General features: G+C 35.1%; 2 protein-coding genes across 3 annotated transcripts in view; one reads left to right on the top strand and one right to left on the bottom strand.

Moving 5' to 3' along the window:
- Dapp1 (dual adaptor of phosphotyrosine and 3-phosphoinositides 1) overlaps window positions 1–2,646 on the top strand; it is a 50,279-nt gene extending 47,633 nt beyond the window's left edge. The window contains exon 9 of the mRNA XM_027935376.2: window positions 1,024–2,646. Coding sequence (XP_027791177.1) covers window positions 1,024–1,092 — 69 coding nt within the window. The 3' untranslated portion in view covers window positions 1,093–2,646. The remainder of the gene's footprint in view (window positions 1–1,023) is intronic.
- Lamtor3 (late endosomal/lysosomal adaptor, MAPK and MTOR activator 3) overlaps window positions 1–21,841 on the bottom strand; it is a 29,530-nt gene that overhangs the window by 2,099 nt on the left and 5,590 nt on the right. Inside the window, exons 4-7 of one of the 2 annotated variants that reach the window (XM_027935377.2) lie at window positions 18,165–18,223; window positions 16,611–16,744; window positions 14,929–14,992; window positions 7,577–13,469 (exon numbers count right to left, since the gene is read on the bottom strand). In XM_027935377.2, coding sequence (XP_027791178.1) covers window positions 13,396–13,469; window positions 14,929–14,992; window positions 16,611–16,744; window positions 18,165–18,223 — 331 coding nt within the window. In that variant the 3' untranslated portion in view covers window positions 7,577–13,395. Of the gene's footprint in view, window positions 1–7,576; window positions 13,470–14,928; window positions 14,993–16,610; window positions 16,745–18,164; window positions 18,224–21,841 lie in introns of those variants that run through there. The other variant, XM_027935378.2, reaches the window with a different exon arrangement.

Below are 21,841 nucleotides of genomic sequence, written 5' to 3'. Positions count from 1 at the left end.
ATCACCTCTTAATATTGCCACCCTGGGGACCAAGCCTTTTCATATAGATCTTTTAGGGACACACTTAAACATACCAACCTACAGCATACCAATTAAAATCTTTGATGTTTTAAAAAATGAAACACTTGTTTCCTAATTATTATTTATGTGTGTGAAATTATTTGATAGGCCTGGTACTGTGGCACACACCTGTAAGGCTTGGTAGGCTGAGGCAGGAGGATCATGAGTTCAAAGCCAGCCTCAGCAATGGTGAGGTGCTAAGCAACTCAGTGAGACCCTGTCTCTAAATAAAATACAAAAAATAGGGCTGGGGATGTGGCTCCGTGGTTGAGTGTCCCTGAGTTCAATCTCTGGGTACCGCCCCCCCCCCCCAAAATCATCTGATTGGTGTTTCCTCATATCTGAGAATCTTGTTGGATAGGCCTTTCTAGATACTGGGATTTCTGCTCTTGGTAATTTTTTCAGTTTGAAATCTAAACTAATATGCCACTTATTTTGAGATTGTTCTGATGTATTTGATATTCAGTGAGGAAATACTTTGCCTTATGAAACCTTTGTTCAGATATGAATTAATCTCTTCCCTTTCCTATCCAAGTGACACATAATCATTATAAACAAAGTAAAAATATATCAAATGCACACTTTCAGATTTCTCCCTGTGCAAATATTTAAAAACAAAATTTAACCTTTCTCTGGTATTATTTACTCATTCCACTTAGCAATATATTATAAGCATCTTTCCATATCAACAATTTTAGATTCTTATCATCCTTTTTGATTCACTGAATAGTGTTGCATTTTATAGATTATTGTAAGCATTAGACTAATTCCAAAATTGTACTTTCTAGCAACCGCTTTATAAATGTCTCCTGGGAAAAATACAGAAAACCAGATTAACGCAGGGAGTGGGGCGTGACAATTTATAGTTGCGAGGCTTCTTTAGTAATCAGCATGTCTTATTTAATATTTTAGAGATTATTCTTGATATCACTTTATAATAGATACACATGTGTTTTATTTCAGTCACAAATCAGAAAACAGCTGAATCGAGAGGAAAGCACAATCCGATCTCAGTCATTCATCTTTAAATAGATCTTTCTCACCAAAGAGTGGCCTTGGCCCTGAGCAAGGTGGAATGCTCCCTGGTATTGTGATACATAGCAGGATTCAGATGAAAGCTGACCAAGGATTTTTCTTCAAAAGCAAATCAAAAGCAGATACTGACCCGGACCCATATACCACGTTCACAGACTCTTGGGAAACTGCTGCCATTCCAAGATGTCGCCATGTCCAGCACACTGAAGCAATTGTTCTGAGAGAAATCAATGGACCCCCACCTCCAGGTCTGCTCACTCTCAGAACACATAATGCAAGATGAAGGGATTTTTGTCTTTACTCCAAGTAGCCCCCATGCTTGCTGACATGAGTTGTCGAGTTCCACTCTGGGTCAAGGTCAGCTCACTGACCTTGAAGTTGTGCTATTATGCAGGAAGTAAACAGTCCTATGTTTGGAAAGCTTAGACAGCTTCTTTATAAAGTATATGGAGATAGCAGACATCAAGGATTTTTTGAAGGAGAGGTTGTTTTTTGCTTTTTTGTTCTTTATACAAAAGTCAAAAACTGTTTCCAAAACTAAAATGGAACCTGCTTATTGTTTTTATTTTTCTCTTCTAAAAGCCTTAGAAATCTAGTGTGTCTTTCACTTCTAATGATAAAACTATGAGAACTAAATGTCCTATGGGCAATTATGTGGGACAATAAAGGTACATGAAGATACAATTTAAAAACATCACTTGACTATTTTGGGGGAAATGTTTTGAAGCGTGAAAACACATAAATTGAGGAAGGGTAACAAAGTGGTAGATAACTTGTAGTTCATAATAATTATTATTTTATTTATAATAACAATAGAGGACATGTAAGCAGTGGGTTATCTTTATCTGACATTTCTCCAAATGATCTGGAAGAGATTTCTCAAAGTGTGTTATAACAGTCCCTTTCCTATAATGAGCTATATAGGGTTAACTTCTAAGCCCCCTGGGCCTTACTAAAGAGCAACTTCTATTGCCAGTTGAGGGAGTAACACTAAATCTACATGAAATATATAATAATGTGTTACACAGCTGTTGCAAAGAAGAGTAAGAAGACTGAAGTGAGAATGAAATGCTGGTGTCTAGAGTTCATAAGCAGATTCTAACTCTTTCTAATATCTTTATCGATCCTGCTTTTTGAGGCAGAAGTTTATGGTGCAAAGGTATGATATAACACTGCTCTTGCAGTCCCAAGGGATACCTTGTTAACCAAGTTCCCTCTATTATTTAAGCATTTAAGACTTGGAAATTACAGTACATATTGTATGTTTCAACAAGGTTTTTAATGTATTTCATATGTTTGTATTATATGGGATAAAATAGATGTCAAGTTAAAATGTATTATGTCAAGTTTGCAAAGTAATATCAAATAACTCTCATATACATCTATAGATGTATACTATACATCTCCTGTATGATTTCATGTATGGTTTTCTTAAAAACAAAGGTGTTGCTTTGTGTAGGTAATATTGATTTTGCTTTTTGTAAAACATACCATGTTTATTTATATTCTTTGTTTCTGTTTAATAAATAAAAAGCACAATTTTGCTGTTCATGTAGTAGCACATTTTCAGTCTTTGAAATTTAAAAGAAATACAATTGATGAATATCACAAAGCAATTATACTGAAGTTAAACTATGAGCCACAAAAGACTGGAAGTTGAAGAAGTAGTTTCAGTCCTGCTGGGTGTGATGCTGTATGCCTATAATACCAGCAACTCAAAAGGCTGACACAGAAGGATCACAAGTTCAAAGCCAGCCTCAATAACTTAGCGAGGGCTTCAGCAACTTAGTGAGATCCTGTCTCATAATTATAAAAAAATAAAAAGGGCTGAGAATGTGGCTTATGGATTAAGCATCTCTGGGTTTAATCACTAATAACATAAAGAAAAAAAACGAAATAGTTTCATTCCTTCAGGAATTCTTAGTTAAATTATGTACAGGACAATAAGCAGATATGTAGTGACAGTGCATAGAGGTAAATAATATAAATACTGTAAGAGAGGTACACAAAGCTATTTGATGGAAAGCAAGCTTCAATAGGAACAAAACCATTTGTGGTAGGTTCTGACATGGGGAGTTAATGCATATATCCACTAAGCACTTAGGACCAGGTAAGCTTCTTCTCTGCAGTCTCCTAAATGGGTTATCTTTATCTGATATTTCTCCAAATGATCTGGAAGAGATTTCTCAAAGTGTTATAACAATCCCTTCCCTAGAATAAGCTGTATGGGGTTAACCTATATGCGCTCTGGGCCTTATTAAAGAACAACTTCTGTTGCCTGTTATGGGAGTAACACTGTCTACTTGAAATATATAATAATGTATTATACCGCTGTTGCAGAGTAGAATAAGAGGTCTGAAGTGAAATTTTAACTTCCTAAAGAGGCTGCACTTCCAACTCCTGAGAGGAGCCGGGTGAGGGGTCCTCAGCTATTTCTCCAAATCTAAAACCGGGGAAGATGTTTGTGCCAATGGCAGATCAGAGCAGGGGGATATGGAGAACAGTGAGTGAGGTGCCCATATGAGGCCCCATCTGCTAATGGTATGTGCTTATCTAAAATGAAGTGCCCCAGGACACTGTCAAAGCATTAGCAGTTACTCTCAGAATTCCCTCTGGGAGATCTTGATACACAAGAGCAAAGTTCCCTCTGGAGCAGTAGAGTCACCCCCTTGGATGGAAAGTCCAGTACTGTTTCTGAGGGAAAGCAGCCCCATTCCAGAATCACTGGCTATCAGGACACTCAGTGGAGCAGGATCATCTTCCTCCACCCTGTGGCATGCAAGAGAATGAGTTGGGTGTGCAGGTCATGGAATTAGGCTTGTGTCCCACTTCAGGCAGACAGCAAAAGAATTATTCTAGTGAACATCAGTCCTACTTCTCTTCCCCTCCACCTCTGATTGGTTGCAGAGTAGACCCATGTTTTTACCAAACTCTTCCCAATCAAGGGTGCTATAGTGCCTACAGAGTGTCATGTGTGGGCCAATGCTCTGCTCACTACAGATTTGGCTGCCTGGCCGTGATTTCAAAACCATCTGTAGGGGAGGACCAGATTTTTATTTTTTAAAATTTGGAATCTATCATAGAGATTTTGTAAAATTCAATTAAAAATGACTAGAAAAGTGAAATAAAAAGCATAAATATCACAAACCCAAATTTTGTTATCAGATTCAAGAGACATAAATTTACTATGTCAAATTGGTTAAGTTTTTAAAGCACTCACTCCCAATTTCTGTACTTATCTTGTAAATAGTGTGCAGAATGCCCCATCTGTTGAGCACATTTTGAGTAGCACAGGTCTAAGTAACTAGCAGGTGAAAGAAAATGAGTCTTCTTGAGAAAAGAATCCACCTAAAGGTAAAGAGGCCTGGGGTGCAAATGTTTGGTTAATGGAATATGGGTATCATTATAGGGGGATGGTGATTCTAAACACATCCTTGCCTGTTACTTGGGCCTTCCTCTGCAAACCTAAAGGAGGTGTTTGACTCAAGTCACCAGGGGAGAGATGTTGAGATGGAAGTTCTATCATATTTAGAGTGCGACAACATCTTTGGCCTTCGTTGTAGGATCCAGCAGCCTCTGAGGGTACTCACACCCTCAGGCAGAAGTAGCAGCAATGACCAGGGTTGAGGGGCATAGCTTATCCCAAAGGGTGGGAACAAAGCAAAGTAAATTGGCAGATGCCACGTGTTTTAAGAGTACATGTGTAGCCAGGTGTGGTAGCAAAGGCCTGTAATCCCAGCAGCTCTTGAGGCTGAGGCAGGAGGATCACAAGTTCAAAGATAGCCTCAGCAACTTAGCAAGGCCCCAAGCAACTAAGTGAGACCCTGTCGCAAAAATATAAAAAGGGCTGAAGATGTGGCTCAATGGCAAATCAGCCCTGGGTTCAATTCCTAAATGTCTAAATTAATATATTTTCAAAAAAAAAAGAGTACATGAGAAGGGTTGTATGGGTACCCCTGGAAATATCTGAAATGCATTTGAGAGGAACTGGATTTTCCACAGGGGTGAAAAAACAAGAATGGAGACAGAGAAGTGGGCATAAGGGGGTCCGTAAACTTATCTTGTGGTTATTTTCTTAGTCCAGATACATGCTTGTCATAGACATACTCAACAACTGGTAAGGTCCCCCATTGATTCCTTGACTTGTGAAATGAGGGCTATTATAGCAAGAAAGGCCAATTGGAAAACATTAGAACTACCTCTGCCTGAGAAAATAATAAACAAAAGTAATACCACATTCCTGGAGGGACTTTAAAAATTAGTGCCACCATCAAAGATGGGGTAGAGGTGGTGATTCCTTCCACAACCCCATTCAGCCCATCAATTTGTCCAATGCATAAAACACATAAACTTACCCCAGTGGTGACTCTAATTGCAGCTGCTGTTACAGACATGATTTCACTGCTTGAGCAAGTTAACACACCCGTTGGCCTAGTATGCGGCTATTGATCTCACAAAAATAATTTTTTTCCCTCAATATCTGTTAGTAAATACTAGAAAGAGTTAGCTTTCAGCTGGTAAGACTGACACATCTTCACTGTTCTGCAGCCAAATGTTACAATTTAGTTCACAAGGACCTTGATCACATTTCCTCCTACTAGACATTACACTGGTCCATTACATTGATGACATTATGCCAACTAAACAAGAAGTAGCGAAAACCATAAGCACTTTGGAAAGATATTTTTGTCTCAGACCATGGGAAATAAATCCAACAAGAATTCAGGTGCTTTCCAACTAAGTGAAATTTCTGAGAGTACAATGGCATAGAGCCTGTCAAGATTTTTTGTTTCCTTGTACTGGGAATTGAACCCAGGGCTTCACATGCCAGGCAAGCAATATACAACTGAGCTACCATTCCTAATCACTTTAAAAATTTTTAATTTGGAACAGGGTCATGCTGAGTTGCCCAACCTGGCCTTGAACTTACACTCCTCCTGCCTCAGACTCCTGAGTAGCTGGGCTTACACAACAAGCCACAGTGCCCAGCAGGGTTTCTCTTTTAATAGCAAGAATAATTTACATTCAACTGCTCCACAACCAAAGATGTGGCACGATACTAATGGATTTTTTGGATTTAGAAGACAACATATTTCTCATCTTGCTTATGGAATTCAATGGTCTTACCATCCTGAAGCAGCTGGCTTGACAGCACGGTGGAATGGCCTTGATTCTAAATATGTCTAAATTACATGTAAATAATATTTTTTCCATAGCCAAGATGCAGAGTTATGGAATCAAGGGGTGGGAATGAAAGCAGCACCTCTCAATATTATCCCTAGTGTCCACTAACACAATTTTTTGCTTTCTGTCCCCATGTTCTTATACTCTGCAGATCTAGAAGACTTTGAAGAGGAATGCCTCCACTAGACACAATAATGATTCTATTAAACTGGACGGGCTGCCACTCTAACAATTTAGGCTCCTTCTTTCTGAATCAACAGATAAAGAAAGCAATTACTGTAATGGCAGGGGTCAGTGTCCTTAGTATTAGGGGAAATTTGGCTGTTACTGCACAAAGGAAGTTAAAAAAAAAAAAAAGTAAGTCTGGAATACAGAAGCTCTGCCAAGGGAACCTTAGTACCATCAACCCCTATGATTAAAATAATGAAAACTTACAAAACCAAATTCAGGCAGGACATCTAATGGCTCAGATTATTTAGGAGTAAAGATTTGGATTAGCCCACCAGGCAGAGGCAACAACAGCCAACATGCTTATTGAGAACAAAGGGAATATGGAGTAGGTCATGAAAGGTAGCTACAATCACCAGCCAAAACCATGTCCAGTTGGCAGAACTAGGACTGTGATTACATATTTGTTTTTTTTTTTTTTTTTTTTTTGCTGTTTGTGTAACATATTATACACATACATATAGGTTGACTATCTTTTTTTTCTTCTCTCCCATATCCTCTTATTATAACCTTTTTTTTTTTTTCCTGGTACCAGGTATTGCTTAACCACTGAGCCACATCCCCAGTTCTCTCCCCAACCCTTTTTAAATACATTTTATTTCAAGACAAAGTCTCACTGAGTTGCCAAGTGCCTGGCTAATCTGCTGAGGCTGGCTTTGAACTCAAGATCCTCCTGCCTCCCAAGGTGCTGGGATTACAGGCATGCACCCCCTGCTCATATTTTTTTATAATCTTACATAAAATGTACTAATAGCAGTTGACCTTACAACACAGAATAGCAAGGAGAAAAGTGAGCATCACCCATGAACCTCACATCTTCCTTTGGGGAATGGTTGCATATTCTAGGAATCCTCTAATGGAAATATTCTTGGTTGTATGTAGAATAGTTGTATCAGGTTAGAAATATGATTTAGTTATTATTTTTATTTTGAAGTTAAAATATGGTTTGAGATGCATACAGATGCCAAGATAACTAGGAGTGGACTCTGAAGGTTGTTTGATGTGCCAACTTGGCAAGTGCTTTAGTCAACTTTTTTGCCGCTGTGAATAAAAGACTCCACCAGCACAATTGTAATGGAGGAAAAATTTATTTGAGGGCTCATGGTTTCAGAGGTCTCAGTCCATAGACATCCAGCTCCATTCCTCAGGGCTCAAGGTGCGGCTTAACATCAAGATGCATAGGGAAGCAGCTCGCGCGATGGTCAGAGAACAGAGAGACACTCCAGTCACCAGATACAAAATTTATACCCTGAGACCATGCCCCCAGGGACTCACATCCTCCAGCCACACCCTACCAGCCTTCAGTTACCACTCAGTTAATTCCCATCAGGGGACTAATTCATTGATTGGATTTAGGCTCTCATAATCCAGTCATTTCTCCCCTAAACCTTCTTGCACTGTCTCCAACTTTAGCTTTTGGGGGACAATTCACATCCAAACTATAACAGCAAGGATAAACTGTTATTATTCAATCAAACATGAATCTAAATGTGATTATGAAGGTATTTTGTGATTATGAAGGTTAGTAAGATGTGCTTACTAACTACAATCTCTTGAATTTAAGTCAAAGAGATTATTCTCCATAATGTGGGGAGGACTCCTCCAATCAGTTAAATGGCCATAAGAGCAAAACTGAGGTTTCCAGGAGAAAAAAATTGTACTTCAAAACCACAGTAGCAGGTCTTGCCTAAAATTTTCAGCCTTCCAACGTGTTAGACAATTGGACTTGCCAGTCCTCACAAATATATAAACCATTCCTTGAAATAAACAGGATAAATATATATTCTAACTGGTTCCACTTCTTTAAAGGACCCTAATACATTTTTCTTCCCAAATTATCTCATAATTTTGTTTCTTGCCGAAATATTTTTATTAATTTATTTTTATTATTTTTGAATAGTTAAAAATTCAAAAAGTACAATGAAGTTTACAGTGAAAAGGCTCACTCCTGAACAGATAACCAGGTAATCTTCCACTAATTCTTTCTTTCATGCACCTCTTTGGAGATTATCTAAATATACAAATCATCTACCATAAACAACTTATGAATATACACATATATTTTTCTTCATACACATTTTATCATGTCAGTTTCAAACCATGCTTTTTTCAATGAACATTATGCCTTGGAGATCATTTCATTTCAATACCTGAAGCACTTCCTTATTTCTTTCTCCATTGGGAAAATGTAGCAATTTATTTCACCAAACCTCTATCTACAGTGGGAGATTTGAGAGTGAAAAGAGCACCATAAACAATTATGCCAGAAACAAAAGTACATATAAATTGGTGTTGTTCAAAAAACCAGAATTTGCCATTATCCTATCAAGGGTAGATATTTAGGTAGCTTCCAACCTTTGACAGTATCAAGTTGCAAAGTCTAGGCTTATAAATATGTAATCTCACACCTCTATATGCATTGGTAGGACAAATTGCTGGAAATAGAATAGCTGGACCAAAGATTGTGTTACTTCTACTAGCAAGACACAAAAAAATCTGTCACACTTAATGAATAATTCCTTCCCATTAATTTATGATGCCATCTTTATAATGTTTTCAGTCCTTTACAAAATTTTAGGAAAATTGTTTGGGGATTAGTTCATTCCATTGATCTACCTAGTTTTATACCATGCAACTAGTTTCATACTGCCTTCTAAAAATAATCTAGCTTTTTTCTCCTCCACTTATTTGTGCATTATCATTGTACATAATGACGGGATTTGTTTTTACATATTAGTACATGTGCACAGTATACTTTGGCCAACAGCCCTCCCTAGCACATCCCCATTCTCTCCCCTTGGTTCCATTCCTCTATTCTGATAGCCCTTTGGTTTTCATGTGATCACCTCTACATTTTCCTTTCCTTTTTCATCTCTAGCTTCCACATATGAGGGAAACCATATTACACCTGACCTTCTGAGTTTGGCTTATTTTGCTTAACATAATGTTCTCAAGTTCCCTCCATTTTCCTGCAAATGACATAATTTCATTTTTTCCTTATGGCTGAATAAAACTCCACTGTGTATATAAAGCACATTTTCTTTATCCATTCATCTGTTGGTGGATATCTAGGCTGGTTCCATAGTTTGGTTATTGTGAACAGTGCTGCTATAAACATGGGTATGCACGTATCACTATAATATGATGATTTTGGGGGGGCGGTGGGGAGGTTCCTGGGGTTTTGAACTCAGGGGCACTGAACCACTGAGCCACATCCCCAGCCATATTTTGTGTTTTATTTAGAGACAGGTTTTCACTGAGTTGCTTAGTGCTTCAACGTTGCTGAGGCTGGATTTAAACTCCTGATTTTCCTGTCTCAGCCTCCAGTGCTGCTGGTATTACAGGCATGCACCACCACACCTGGAAAATTCTTTAGGATTGATACTAAGAAGAGGTATAGCTGGTTTATATGGTGGTTCCATGCCTAGTGTTTTGAAGAACCTCCATACTGATTTCCATAGTGGTTGTACTAATTTACAATCCTAACAGTGTAAAAATGTTCCTTTTTCTCTATATTCTCCCCAGCATTTATTATTGTTTGTATTCTTGATGACCGCAATACTGACTGAAATGAGATGAAATCTCAGTGTAAATTTGATTTGCATTTCCCTAATTGCTAATGATGTTGAACATTTTTCCATGTATTTGCCATCTATATTTTTTCTTTTGAGAAGCGTCTGTTTAATTCATTTGCCCATTTATTAATTGGGGATTTTTTTGGTGTCGAGTTCTTTATGTATTCTAGATATTAATCCTCTGTCAGAAGAGTAGCTAGCCAAGATCTTTTCCAATTCTGTAAATCCTCTCTTCACATTCTTATTTCTTCTGTGCAGAAGCTTTTTAATTTGATGCCATACTATTTCCTGAGCTTTTGGGGTCCCATTAGAGAAAAGTTGGTGCCTATGCTCCTATGTTGAAGTGTTGACATTATGCTTTCTCCTAGCAATTGCATAGTTTCTGGTTTAATTCCTGTACCTTTGAGTTGATTTTTGTGCAGGCTATGAGATAAGGGTCTAGTCTCATTCTTCTATATATGGCCACCCAGTTTTCCCAGCAGCATTTGTTAAAATGGCTGTCACTTCTCCAGTGTTTTTGGCAACTTTGTCAAAGATCAGATGACTATAGTGCCTTTGTGTCTTCTACTCTGTATCATTGGTCTACCATTTGTTTTATACAAGTACTTTGAAGTTTTTGTTACTATAGATCTTTACTAATTTGAAGTTAGGTATTGTGATGGTTCCAGCATTGCTCTTTGACTTAAGAATTGCTTGGCTATTCTGGGTCTTATTCTTCCAAATAAATTCAAGGACCAATTTTTTTCTAGTTCTGTGAAGAATGTCACTGGTATTTTGATGGGGACTGCAGTGAATCTGTATATTGCTTTTGGTACTGTGGCCATTTTAACAGTATTAATTTTTCCTATTCATGAACTAGGGAGGTCTTTCTTTCTTCAATATTCTATAGTTTTCAATGGAGAGGTGTTTCACTGCCTTCATTAGATTATTCCTAGGATTTTTTTTTTTTGGGGGGGGGCCACATTGTGAATGGGATTGGTTCCCTGATTTCTTCCTTAGCAGATTTATTTTTGGATATAGGAAGGTTACTGATTTATGTGTTAATTTTATAATCTATTACTTTGCTGAATTTAGTAGTCTTTTGGTGGAGTTTTTTGGATCTTCTAAGTGTAGGATCATATCATCAGCAAACAGTGAGAATTTGACTTCTTCCTTTTCTATTTTTATTCCTTTTATTTCCTTCTCTTAACAAAATAACCTAGTTTCATGTTACTTTTTCAAAAAACTCGGGGATTTTCACCAAACTGTAGACTAACTTATTAATTATACCCTCTCAAATAGAATAGAAGCAGTGGTAACATGAAAAGATTTACTACATTTATTAGTTTTCCTGGAGTTTTAAATTTATTACCCTCAAATTAAAATTGGGCCACCTCATTTCTAAAACACTGCTTCATATACCATTTCATCATCAAGACATTATTAGATAATGATTTAGATAATGGAAATTCTATATTTTAATGTGCTTTTCTAATGTTTAATTAGGTAGTAACAATTAAACTACTTATAGTTTCCTACAGAGAAAACACTATCTGGCTGTTGGCGCATGTCTGTAATATCAGTGGCTTGGGAGGCTGAGGCAGGATGATTGCAAGTTCAAAGCCAGCCTCAGTAATGGCAACCGAGGTCTCACTAAGCAACTCAGTGAGACCCTGTCTCTAAATAAAATACAAAACAGGGCTGAGGATGTGGCTTAGTGGTTGAGTGCCCCCAAGTTCAATCCCTAGTACTCCCCCAAAATAAACAAACAAAAAGCCTATCTGGTTGCTATTACTTTTTTTGTAAAGCATAGTTTTTGTCCATTTTATTTTTGAAGTGCTAGAGACTGAACTCAGGGCCTTGAACATGCTAGGCAAGAACTCTACCACTGAGCTACATCCCTAGCCCTCTAGTCCATTTTAAGTATTCCTGTTTTGTGATTCTACAATACCATCTATACGGCTTTATTACAACATATTCTATACCTGTTTCCTTTACCAAACAATAATTTCTTTAAAGGAGGATATCACAAGTTAATCTCATTTGTGTTGGAAAGGAAGAGGAAGGAAAAGCAGCACACTGCTTGCCTGAATGCTTCACTACATAATTTTAGGGACTGCATTCAAAAACATTCCATTATGAAAGTCAACCTCCAGGGTAGAGAAATATGGTATGAATAATGCTTCTTAGAACTGTGCAGTGTGGAAGCGCTAAGGACTGGCACATAGGAGGTGCTCAAAGTATATGTACTGAATTACACTAGTGACAAACTGTCAAAGAACCTAGAAGGAAATTAACAACCTGAAAGATGTACTGCATTCCTTCTGAACCTAAAAAGGTCATATACTAGAACTGTGATACTTATTTCAAGGAGATATTAGGCTCACAGATGAGGTTTGTTTTCTAATTGACAGTTTACACTTGGTAAAACAATCTTAAGATCAATACCTGAAAAAAACGTTCAAAACTTATTTGTGTAGTTGAATGAGTGAATTAATTATGTTATTTACACTTTGGGGAAAAGTCTGAAAAAAACAAATATCTATATGGTGCTCAAACTATATTTTTAAAAATACTATTTTATTTAAACTCATGTATGAAAAAAGACTATACTATCATGTTTATATACATACTGATACTGGAAACAGAATTCAATAACAAATCACATTTGAATCTTATAAGATACACAAACATTAAAACACTGATTGGTTATAGAAAGCAAAGTAGGAAAAAAACACCATAAGCTATAATTTTTCTTTTCATTAAAGAGCAGCACCCTCTGAGAAGAATGAAATTAGTAATCTTCATCTATACTACAAAATAATATATCCAAATGAACGTTAGTGATTGTACTGATTTTATTACTTTTACTAAGCTACTTTGTCTTCCTCACATCAATGTAAAGAAATAAAACAATATAAAGAAAAATATGTCATTATTATTCACAATAAAAAGGGTCTGCTGCATTCCTGCAGGCCTGGGAGTATTGTACAATAGAGAGCACATAATGGCTCAAGTGGATCAATGTACCATTTTGATTCTGATCCACTGAATAGAATCTCATTTATATCTAGTGACTGGACAAACTCCATGGGAGCTGTGATAGACTGAACCATTTCTGTGGTATCCCCAGATCTCACTAAACAAGAAAAGACCTTATGCAAGTAAATATAACAATTGATCTGTCTATACATTATAGGCTCTTTCTTTAGTATAAGGTTGGGGAAAAGGGGCCTTTTCGAGTACATAGATAAAAGTATTATTGTGTTCTAAAGATTGCTGGATTGATATTGTTACAATAAAGACCATATACACATCAGAAAACATTTTTCCATTAAGAAACTTCCACAACTTTTATCAATTCTTCAAATAATGGAGCAAGTTCCTTTTCTAGGCTGACAATTAGTCCTAAAACAAAGGGATTTGAAGAATTAGAAAATGTCAGAAAAATGTTCCTGAAAGTCATTAACTTAAATTCCCCCTTTTCCAAAATTTAGTTGCTAAAAAATAAATCAGGCACATTTTCTCAGAAATAAAACAATTATTCTAATTATGAATAAAGTAACCCCAAATCCTAAGTTCCATTTTAATCTACTATTAAAAAGTAGATGGATAAAAAAATATTTGTTTCTATTAGTAGATACAGATGAATTATATGCACTGTAATTTGTTAAGAGTTTTGAAAGGAAAATCTTAATTTATCTGTTTCAAAATATGCATTGATTGATGATAATACACATTATTTTTACTAAATAAGAAATATTTTTTTCCTGAGCATATGTTAACATTACATCAAAAGAGGTAAATGGGCTACTTCAATATTGATCAAAGGACAACAAAACTGAATAAATTCAATAAAGCTAAGACATAAATGGGTATTTCAAATGAAACAATAAAGACAAATGGTAGAGTATAAAACATATTTACATATTCAATGATAAATCTCAGAGAAAAATTCACCTAGAAATTAGCATACCTAGCATTCCCTTAATTTAGGTTCTAAGTACTGTCTGTACATTATACAATGTATAATAACTCGATTATTTAGTATGGGATAACTTGTGACTTAAAAAAAAAAATCTCACTTTACCCAAATAGGTGTGAAATATATCAACTCAACTAAACAATACCATTATTTTACACATATACACCCAGTGAAGGGTATCGGATATCACAGAATTTTACTATTCTCTATAGAAAGTACAGCTTCTTAGTATTTGTTCTCAAATTCTTCAGCACTTAAGAATGGGAATGTCTTCATTCTATTAAAGCTCTTTAAATTCTCAATCATCTTTCCCATCATCATTAGCAATTTAAAAAATTCTAATTTAATTGATTGGTCTATATGGAGGTAAATCATCTTTGATTATTTTGTGGGTTTTGTTTGGTTATCTTCTCCACCCTGTTTGCTTAAACTATTTTAATAGGAACAAGATGTAGCACTCAGGATAACATTTAACTTCCTTCCTATCTCAAAAACTTTATTTGCTTTTTGAACAAGAAAATAAGCTCATAAGATATAGAAAGCAAATATCAGCTCTATTATACAGATATGGAAACCAAGATTCAGAGAAATTATTTCCCAAGGTCAAGGGAAGTAAATGTCAGAGCTAGGCAGTTTTCAGAATTGAAATTTATTAATTCTATTATACTGCACAGATACAGTAATATAAACAATTAAAAGCTATATTTAAGGGGCTGGGGCTGTAGCTCAGTGGCAGAGCACTTGCTAGCATGTATGAGGCACTGGGTTCAATCCTTAGCATCATATAAATATAAACAAAATAAAGCCATGCTATTCATCTGCAAGTACAAAAATATTTTTTTTTTTTTAAAAAAAGCTATATTTAAGGTAACAAAAACACACCTGTATTGGCATTGCTGCTGGCTATGAAACTCACCACCAAAGGCAAACGATTGAACTGAACCACCTACAAAGAAAACAAGATCTAAATAATGTTACATTGTAAAAATGTAGTGTAACTCAACTGAAATTCTGAATCTTTCAAAAATTTTTAAATAGGCAATGTTATTAGCCTAACCTGGTATATTATATTATAAAATATAAATAATCTCAAAGTAAATATTTCCAAAAAATGGACATACTTGATATCTTTTAGAGACATTAATACCACTTAGCCCAAAAAGTTTTCAAGGTGAAAGTTTTCAAGTGTTAGTTACATAACAGAGGTTCAATGAATAATTGATAATAGCTAAAGGTAATAATTTCTTAGTCATTCAAGTACAGCAATCCCCCACCCTTATCTGTAGTATCCCTTTCTAAGGTTTCCAATACCCACAATACAACCATGTTACAAAAATATTAAGTGGAAAATTCCAAAAATAACTCATAAATTTTAAATCGCATGCCATTCTAATAGCATGATGAAATATCATACTGTACCACTCTATTCTGGCCAGGAAGTGATTAGCCCTTTATTCAACATATCCAAAATGTACATGCTGCTATCCACTTTAGTCACTTAGTAGTCATTTTTGATCAGCTTGATTATCATGGTAGTGCTTGTGTTAAAGTAACCTATGGGCTCAAGATGCAAAAAGCAATGTTGGCAATTCAGATATGCCAAAAAGAAGCCATGAAGAGCTTCCTTTAAGTGAAAAGATGAGTTTTCAACTTAATAAGGAAAGAAAAAAAGTTATACACCAAGGTTGCTAAGACCTATGGCAAGTTATATCGTTAATCTCTTACTGTGCCTAATTTATAAACTAAACATTATCAACTTAAGTTAACTACTTTTTTAAAAATTGAGCTTCAACTAATTCTTATTGGTGAGTAGGTCAGATGATTTGATTATTTGTCCTAATTCATGTGAAAAATACACAATTTTAAAATTTAAAATGTCATTATATGTCATCCATGGCAAATGAGTTACATTCTAGGAAACATGTCTCTAAAGCAAAAAGGATTAAATAATTACTAAGAAAATGTAGCTGGAGATCAAGAGACATGTAACAACATGGGCTTTCAAAAAATAAAAGCACAATTTTAATTTCTTCCCCACAAATAATAACCTCATTTGTTATATATGCATTTCAAACAACAGAATTTACAACAATAGAGGCTAGAGATGTGGTTCAGTGCTAGAGTTCTTGCCTACCATGCATGAAGCCCTGGGTTTGATCCCCAGCACACACAAAAAAAGGGCAATAATAACAAATTTAAATAACATCATTTGACTTTCAAAGAAATAATTTTATCTGTCACAACAACAAAAAAGTGTATTGTTTGAGAAATCATAGCTATTTATTTAGCTAATGGCACCATCTATTGGAGTTAACAATGATCTAACTTACCCTGGAGTTGATCTAACTTACCCTTTTGGAGATGACACGTACTTTATTTTAAAATCTTTTAAGAAACCTTAAGGAAATTACTACAGTTTTAACATAACCAACTTGAAGGTTAAAATTTTAAAATTTCATCCCCTTCAAAACTAAATATTTAGCATCACAACACAGGGCTATTTTATATTAAAGATATCGAAGGATAATTAAAATCAGAAAACTATTTGAGAATAATGAACTTACCTGGTAAGAGTTATAGTAACATATAATGCTTTTATTTTTTGAAAGCCCAAGTTTACTACCTTGGTCAGTAGCAAGGGCAAAAGTAGATAAGAAACCAGGTCTCAAAGCATGTTCTGGAGCATTATCATTGGCCACTGGAAAAATAAGCAATTTAAGTAAAAATTATGCAAAGAATGTGGTACAGAGAAGATTTACATCACTCCCTTTTAAAAATAAATCCATAAAAAAATGAGCAAAAAGTTACATTTTACAATATTAAAAACCATACTACTAAACTGGGTCTCATAAACTTAGATGGGAAAAACTGCTTAATCAGAAGTTCAGTGATAATAACTAAGGGAGAAAATGGTAATTCTTGCATTTTAAAATTTTTAATAAAAATAAAAATGTCTGTGCTGGGTATAGTGGTGCACACCTGTAATCCCAGTGACTCTGGAGGCTGTGGCAGGAGAATCTCAAGTTCAAGGCAAGTCTGAGCAACTTTAGAAGGCCCTAAGCAACTTAATGAGACCCTGTCTCAAAATAGAAAATAAAAAGAACTGGAGATGTAGCTCAGTAGTCAAGTGCCCCTGGGTTAAATCCCCAGTACCCCACCCCCAAAAAAAGTTCGTATTTTTTTGCTATCTATCTAAGACATAAACCATAATCAACACATTCAATAAACTGAATATTCTGGTTATCCAAGAGCTGTGCTAGAATAAAATAATGAAAAAAACTACAAAAACTTTAGCACTCATAAAACCCAGAGCAGCAGCATCTCTCCTAAACATTAATAATCCCACAAGTGGCCGGGCACAGTGGCGCACACCTGTAATCCCAGTAGCTCAGGAGGCTGAGGCAGAAAAATTGTGAGCTCAAAGCCAGCCTCAGCAACTTAGTGAGGTACTTAGCAATTCAGAGACCCTGTCTCTAAATAAAATATAAAAAAAGGGATGGGAATGTTGCTCAGTGGTTAAGCACCCCTGGATTCAATCCTTAGCACATACACAAAAAATTAAATAAATAAATCCCACAAGTGGCTACTTGTTTCAAGTTTCTCACTTTATTGTCATGAGCAACTAATAATAATAATAATTAAAAAAAAAAAGGCCTGAATGGAGTTGATTGTATCAATAAGTGTTGAGTGCAAGGCATTACATAGATCCTTGGGAGAACCTTAGAGCTAAACAATCATCAAAGATTATTCTGTTCAAAGTCCTCATTACAAAAGTAAGAATGGGCAGTGGCCTGACTATGGTCACCCATGTTGTGTGGTGGGTTAGAAAACATGCTGGACTACACATCAGGAAATGATGGTTTCTAGTATTTCCTTGTCACTGATTCATGTGCAACTTTGGATCAGCAATGTACTCTTTTCATTTGATCATCTTCATTTATAAAAGTAAAGAACTAAACCAGGAGACTTCTAACCTTATAATTCTAAAGTCTAAAAGCAAATATTTCTTCTAGAACTAGACCATCTTCTGAATTTGTTGAAATAATTTTTATATATTTGCCTTCTGCACTAATCAGATGTAAATACATTTTTAGTCCAGAGCAAATATTCACGTTTACCTTTAATTACAGGTACTCCATCTCTATCTGACACAACAATAGCATGGAGTCCTTCAACACTAGAAAAAGAAAAAAAGGCAAAATATTATAAAATATTCCGTTTTTCTCAAAATACATACCTCAAACTCATAATGGTAATTCTCATGTATTTCTGAAAAAATGACTGGGGTCTCAATTATTAATATACTATGCTCCTATAATGTGTTTGCTAAAACTCTTTCAAAAACTGAATGAATCTGTATCACTAACATGTTTAAAATCTCTACATGTTTGTATTATTTAGGTAAAGATCTAAAAAGCTAATTCTCCATTAAAATTGCTAATGGATTATCATTCCATGGTTTATTTAAGCAGAAAAGGTTATTAGTAGGGTTATAGGATTAAAAAAAAAGAAAAATACCTTTCCCTTTCTCTCATTCCTTCTAATATGTATAACTAATTAAAACAAATAAAAAAAAGAATGATGAAGTAACTGTGTATCATACTATTTTATACTATATCATTACTAATATTGTTTAATCCTGAAATTATCTGATTAAAATATATTTTAGAAAAATAATAAAACAAATATATTCTTCTAATCTCAAAACTAGGTCATATAAACACGTATCCTATAGAATCACACATGCAAATCATTTTGTGAAGTTATAAACAGCAACATAACTTGAAAGGAAGGGCAAGTTAAATAAGTAATAATGATATACACATACAATGACATACAATGTAATACTTTGTAGACTTAAAAAACAAAGTTCTTTGTGTGCCAGGAGGGAATAATCTCAAAGTATATTCTTCCAAGTGAAAAAATATCAAGTTTTGAATACAGTGTGTAAAAGAAACAACAACTTATATAATGTAATGTGAAGGCTTGTTTTTGTGTGTATAAATACACATGCTTACATTCCTTGTTAAGTGTAGGTACATAAAAAATAACAACAGTCATCTCTAACAGGGAAACTATGTGGCTGGAGCACAAGGATAGGAAGCTTTTCACTCTATGTTCCTCAGTTAATATTTTCTTTTGCAGTGCTAGGGAAATAACCTAGGGCCTCAGACATTCTAGGCAAGTGCTCTACCACTGAACCCATCCCCGGCTCTTCAGTTAATTTCTGTACCCTTTTTTTTTGAACTTTATATTGCCTACTCAAAAAATGAGCAAATTTAAAGAGGTAAAAAGAGTACTATAAAAATGTTTAGAAAAATTTGTGCCACAACAGGTAGCTTTTTTCCCCTAATATCCATGGTAATTAACTTAAATAGCAACTAATGCACCAAAAGAAAAAATTTGCTGGGCATGGCAGTATACAGCTGTAATCCCAGAGATTGGGGAAGCAGAGTCTCCCCAATCTTTTGAGGAACCCAAATCTGAGATAGCCTAGCAATTTAGTGAGGCCCTGTTTCAACATTTAAAAAGGCGAGGGTAGGGGGTAGGAAGGAGATGACAATATAGCTTATTGTTAAAGTGCCTCTGGGTTCAATCCCCAATACTAAACACTAAAAATTTTAAAATAAATAAATAAAACGACTTTCTTTTTAATCTATCTATCTATCTATGTAAGGGGTGGGGGGTGCCAGGGATTGAACTTAGAGGTACTCAACCACCAAGCCATATCTCCAGCCCTATTTTATATTTTATTTAGAAATAGAGTCTCACTGAGTTGCTTAGCACCTTGCAATTGCTGAGGCTGGCTTTGAACTCAGATCCTTCTGTCTCAACCTTTGGAGCTGCTGGGATTACAGGAACTGGCAAAAGGATTTTCTTCTTAATGGGTTGCAAATTACAGAAATACAAGTCCAAGAAAGGAGAACAATTTGCTTACACTCTTAAAGTAACCATTTTTAGAAATGAGGTCACAAATATAAAGACACAAGTTGTTCTCAATTATCGACTGTAAACAAAGAGCTCCACAAACAGATTTACTAAAAATTAAAAATAAGTGTGATTCACTAATAGACATTATATTTTTACAAGGAATAAATTAAATTTTACGGAACATTCTGTAGAAATCTAAACTCTAAATAAAATAACCATTCTTTTTCTAAAAACAATATTAATCAGTAATCAAAGACAACATACTGGGGCTGGGGGTATAGCTCATTGGTAGAGCATGTGCAAGTGAGAGCTTAGTATAATAAAGGCCCTTGGTTCAATCTCCAAGCTCCCTTCCCTAACTACCCACAAAGACTTTATACTTAGCTTTTTCATATAATTATGAAATATTTGGTTATTTTAAAACAATGACAAGTTGTGATTATAAAAGCCTGATGCTTCTTTGGGTCATAGCCAGATTTTAAAATACAAATCCAAGAATGATACTTAACAGAATTCAAAAGCGCACATTCTATTAATGTCTGTAGCTGACTGACTTGGCTGTTGAGAAGCACAGCGCACACAGCGCTGAGGAATCTGTTCATAGCTAAAGATTCAAATCCATGCATCTAGCAACAAATCAAAGTGCTCACACTATTTCTTCCTTCTTTTTGTTCTTGGAATACAGTAAGCCTACTTTAAGATAAGATCACAATACAAGTAAAACTGGACTCAGTCATTATGAAAAAAAAAGATGACATTAATTCCTTTTCTGTCATTATGGAAGAATTAATTATCTTTTTACAAATATTCTTACACTGAATACACCTCTTGTAAGGGCACTACCATCTGATGTTTTCCCTTGGGTTAAAATATAAAAGAGACTGGGGTTGTGGCTCAGTGGTACAGCGCTTGCCTAGCAAGCGTTAAAGCAATGGGTTTGATCCTCAGCACTACATAAAAAAATGAATAAATAAACAAAAGAAAGGTACTGTGTCCATCTATAACTAAAAATATTTTTAAAAAGATAAAAGATGTCAGAATTCAAACTTGTCAATTACTTTTCAACTGTTTTTGATGAACTTTAAGCACTGCTCAGAAATAAAATGAATATATTTTTTTAACAATTCTTAAGACAGCTTCATCATGCCCAGTGCCATAGTGCATCAAAAGCTGATAATGTGAGATCCTCAATGTCCGAATCAATTTTATTATTTATAATCAGACCATGTAATTAGAATTAATTATTGCTCATCATTACCCTAGGCACATGTATGATTACACCAATGGTGCATTTCTACACCATGAGAATTGAAATGTTGTACTCCATTTGTATATTATGAACTGAAATGCATTCTGCTGTTATGTACAACTAAGTAGAACAAATTTAAAAAAAAGAATTAATTATTGCTTTGTTTATTAGGTCTCCAGATGAATAAAGAGCATCTAAATGGTGACTATATAAGTTAAAAACACTGAATGCAAAATTTTTTTGTTTCTTCAACAAGTAGACTCTTAAAATAGCATTTTTAAACTGGTAAGTCTTCTAAGTGGATAAATTATGCTTTTATTCCCATATTGTGTCACCAGTATAATAAGAGTGTTCTCCCACCCCCTCAATTTAGCACCTTTCAAATGCCAGGGTTCTAACAAGATAACTACAGATAAATACAGAAAGCTTTCATTTTTGCTAGTTCCAGTTTGCATTTTTCAGTTATTATGATTTAGTTAATACCACCTCCTGCCCATAACATGGGTGGAATTTCAATTACCCTCACATATTTACTGAATTACTGCATAAGCTACAGACTTTGCTAACTCTTCACATTACCATTAGGATAACTATGTAATTAACAGATGTACTCTG

This window comes from Marmota flaviventris, chromosome 7, assembly GCF_047511675.1.
Source record: "Marmota flaviventris isolate mMarFla1 chromosome 7, mMarFla1.hap1, whole genome shotgun sequence".
Classification (NCBI taxonomy): Eukaryota; Metazoa; Chordata; class Mammalia; order Rodentia; family Sciuridae; genus Marmota; species Marmota flaviventris.
This window is presented reverse-complemented; position numbering and strand designations above follow the sequence as displayed.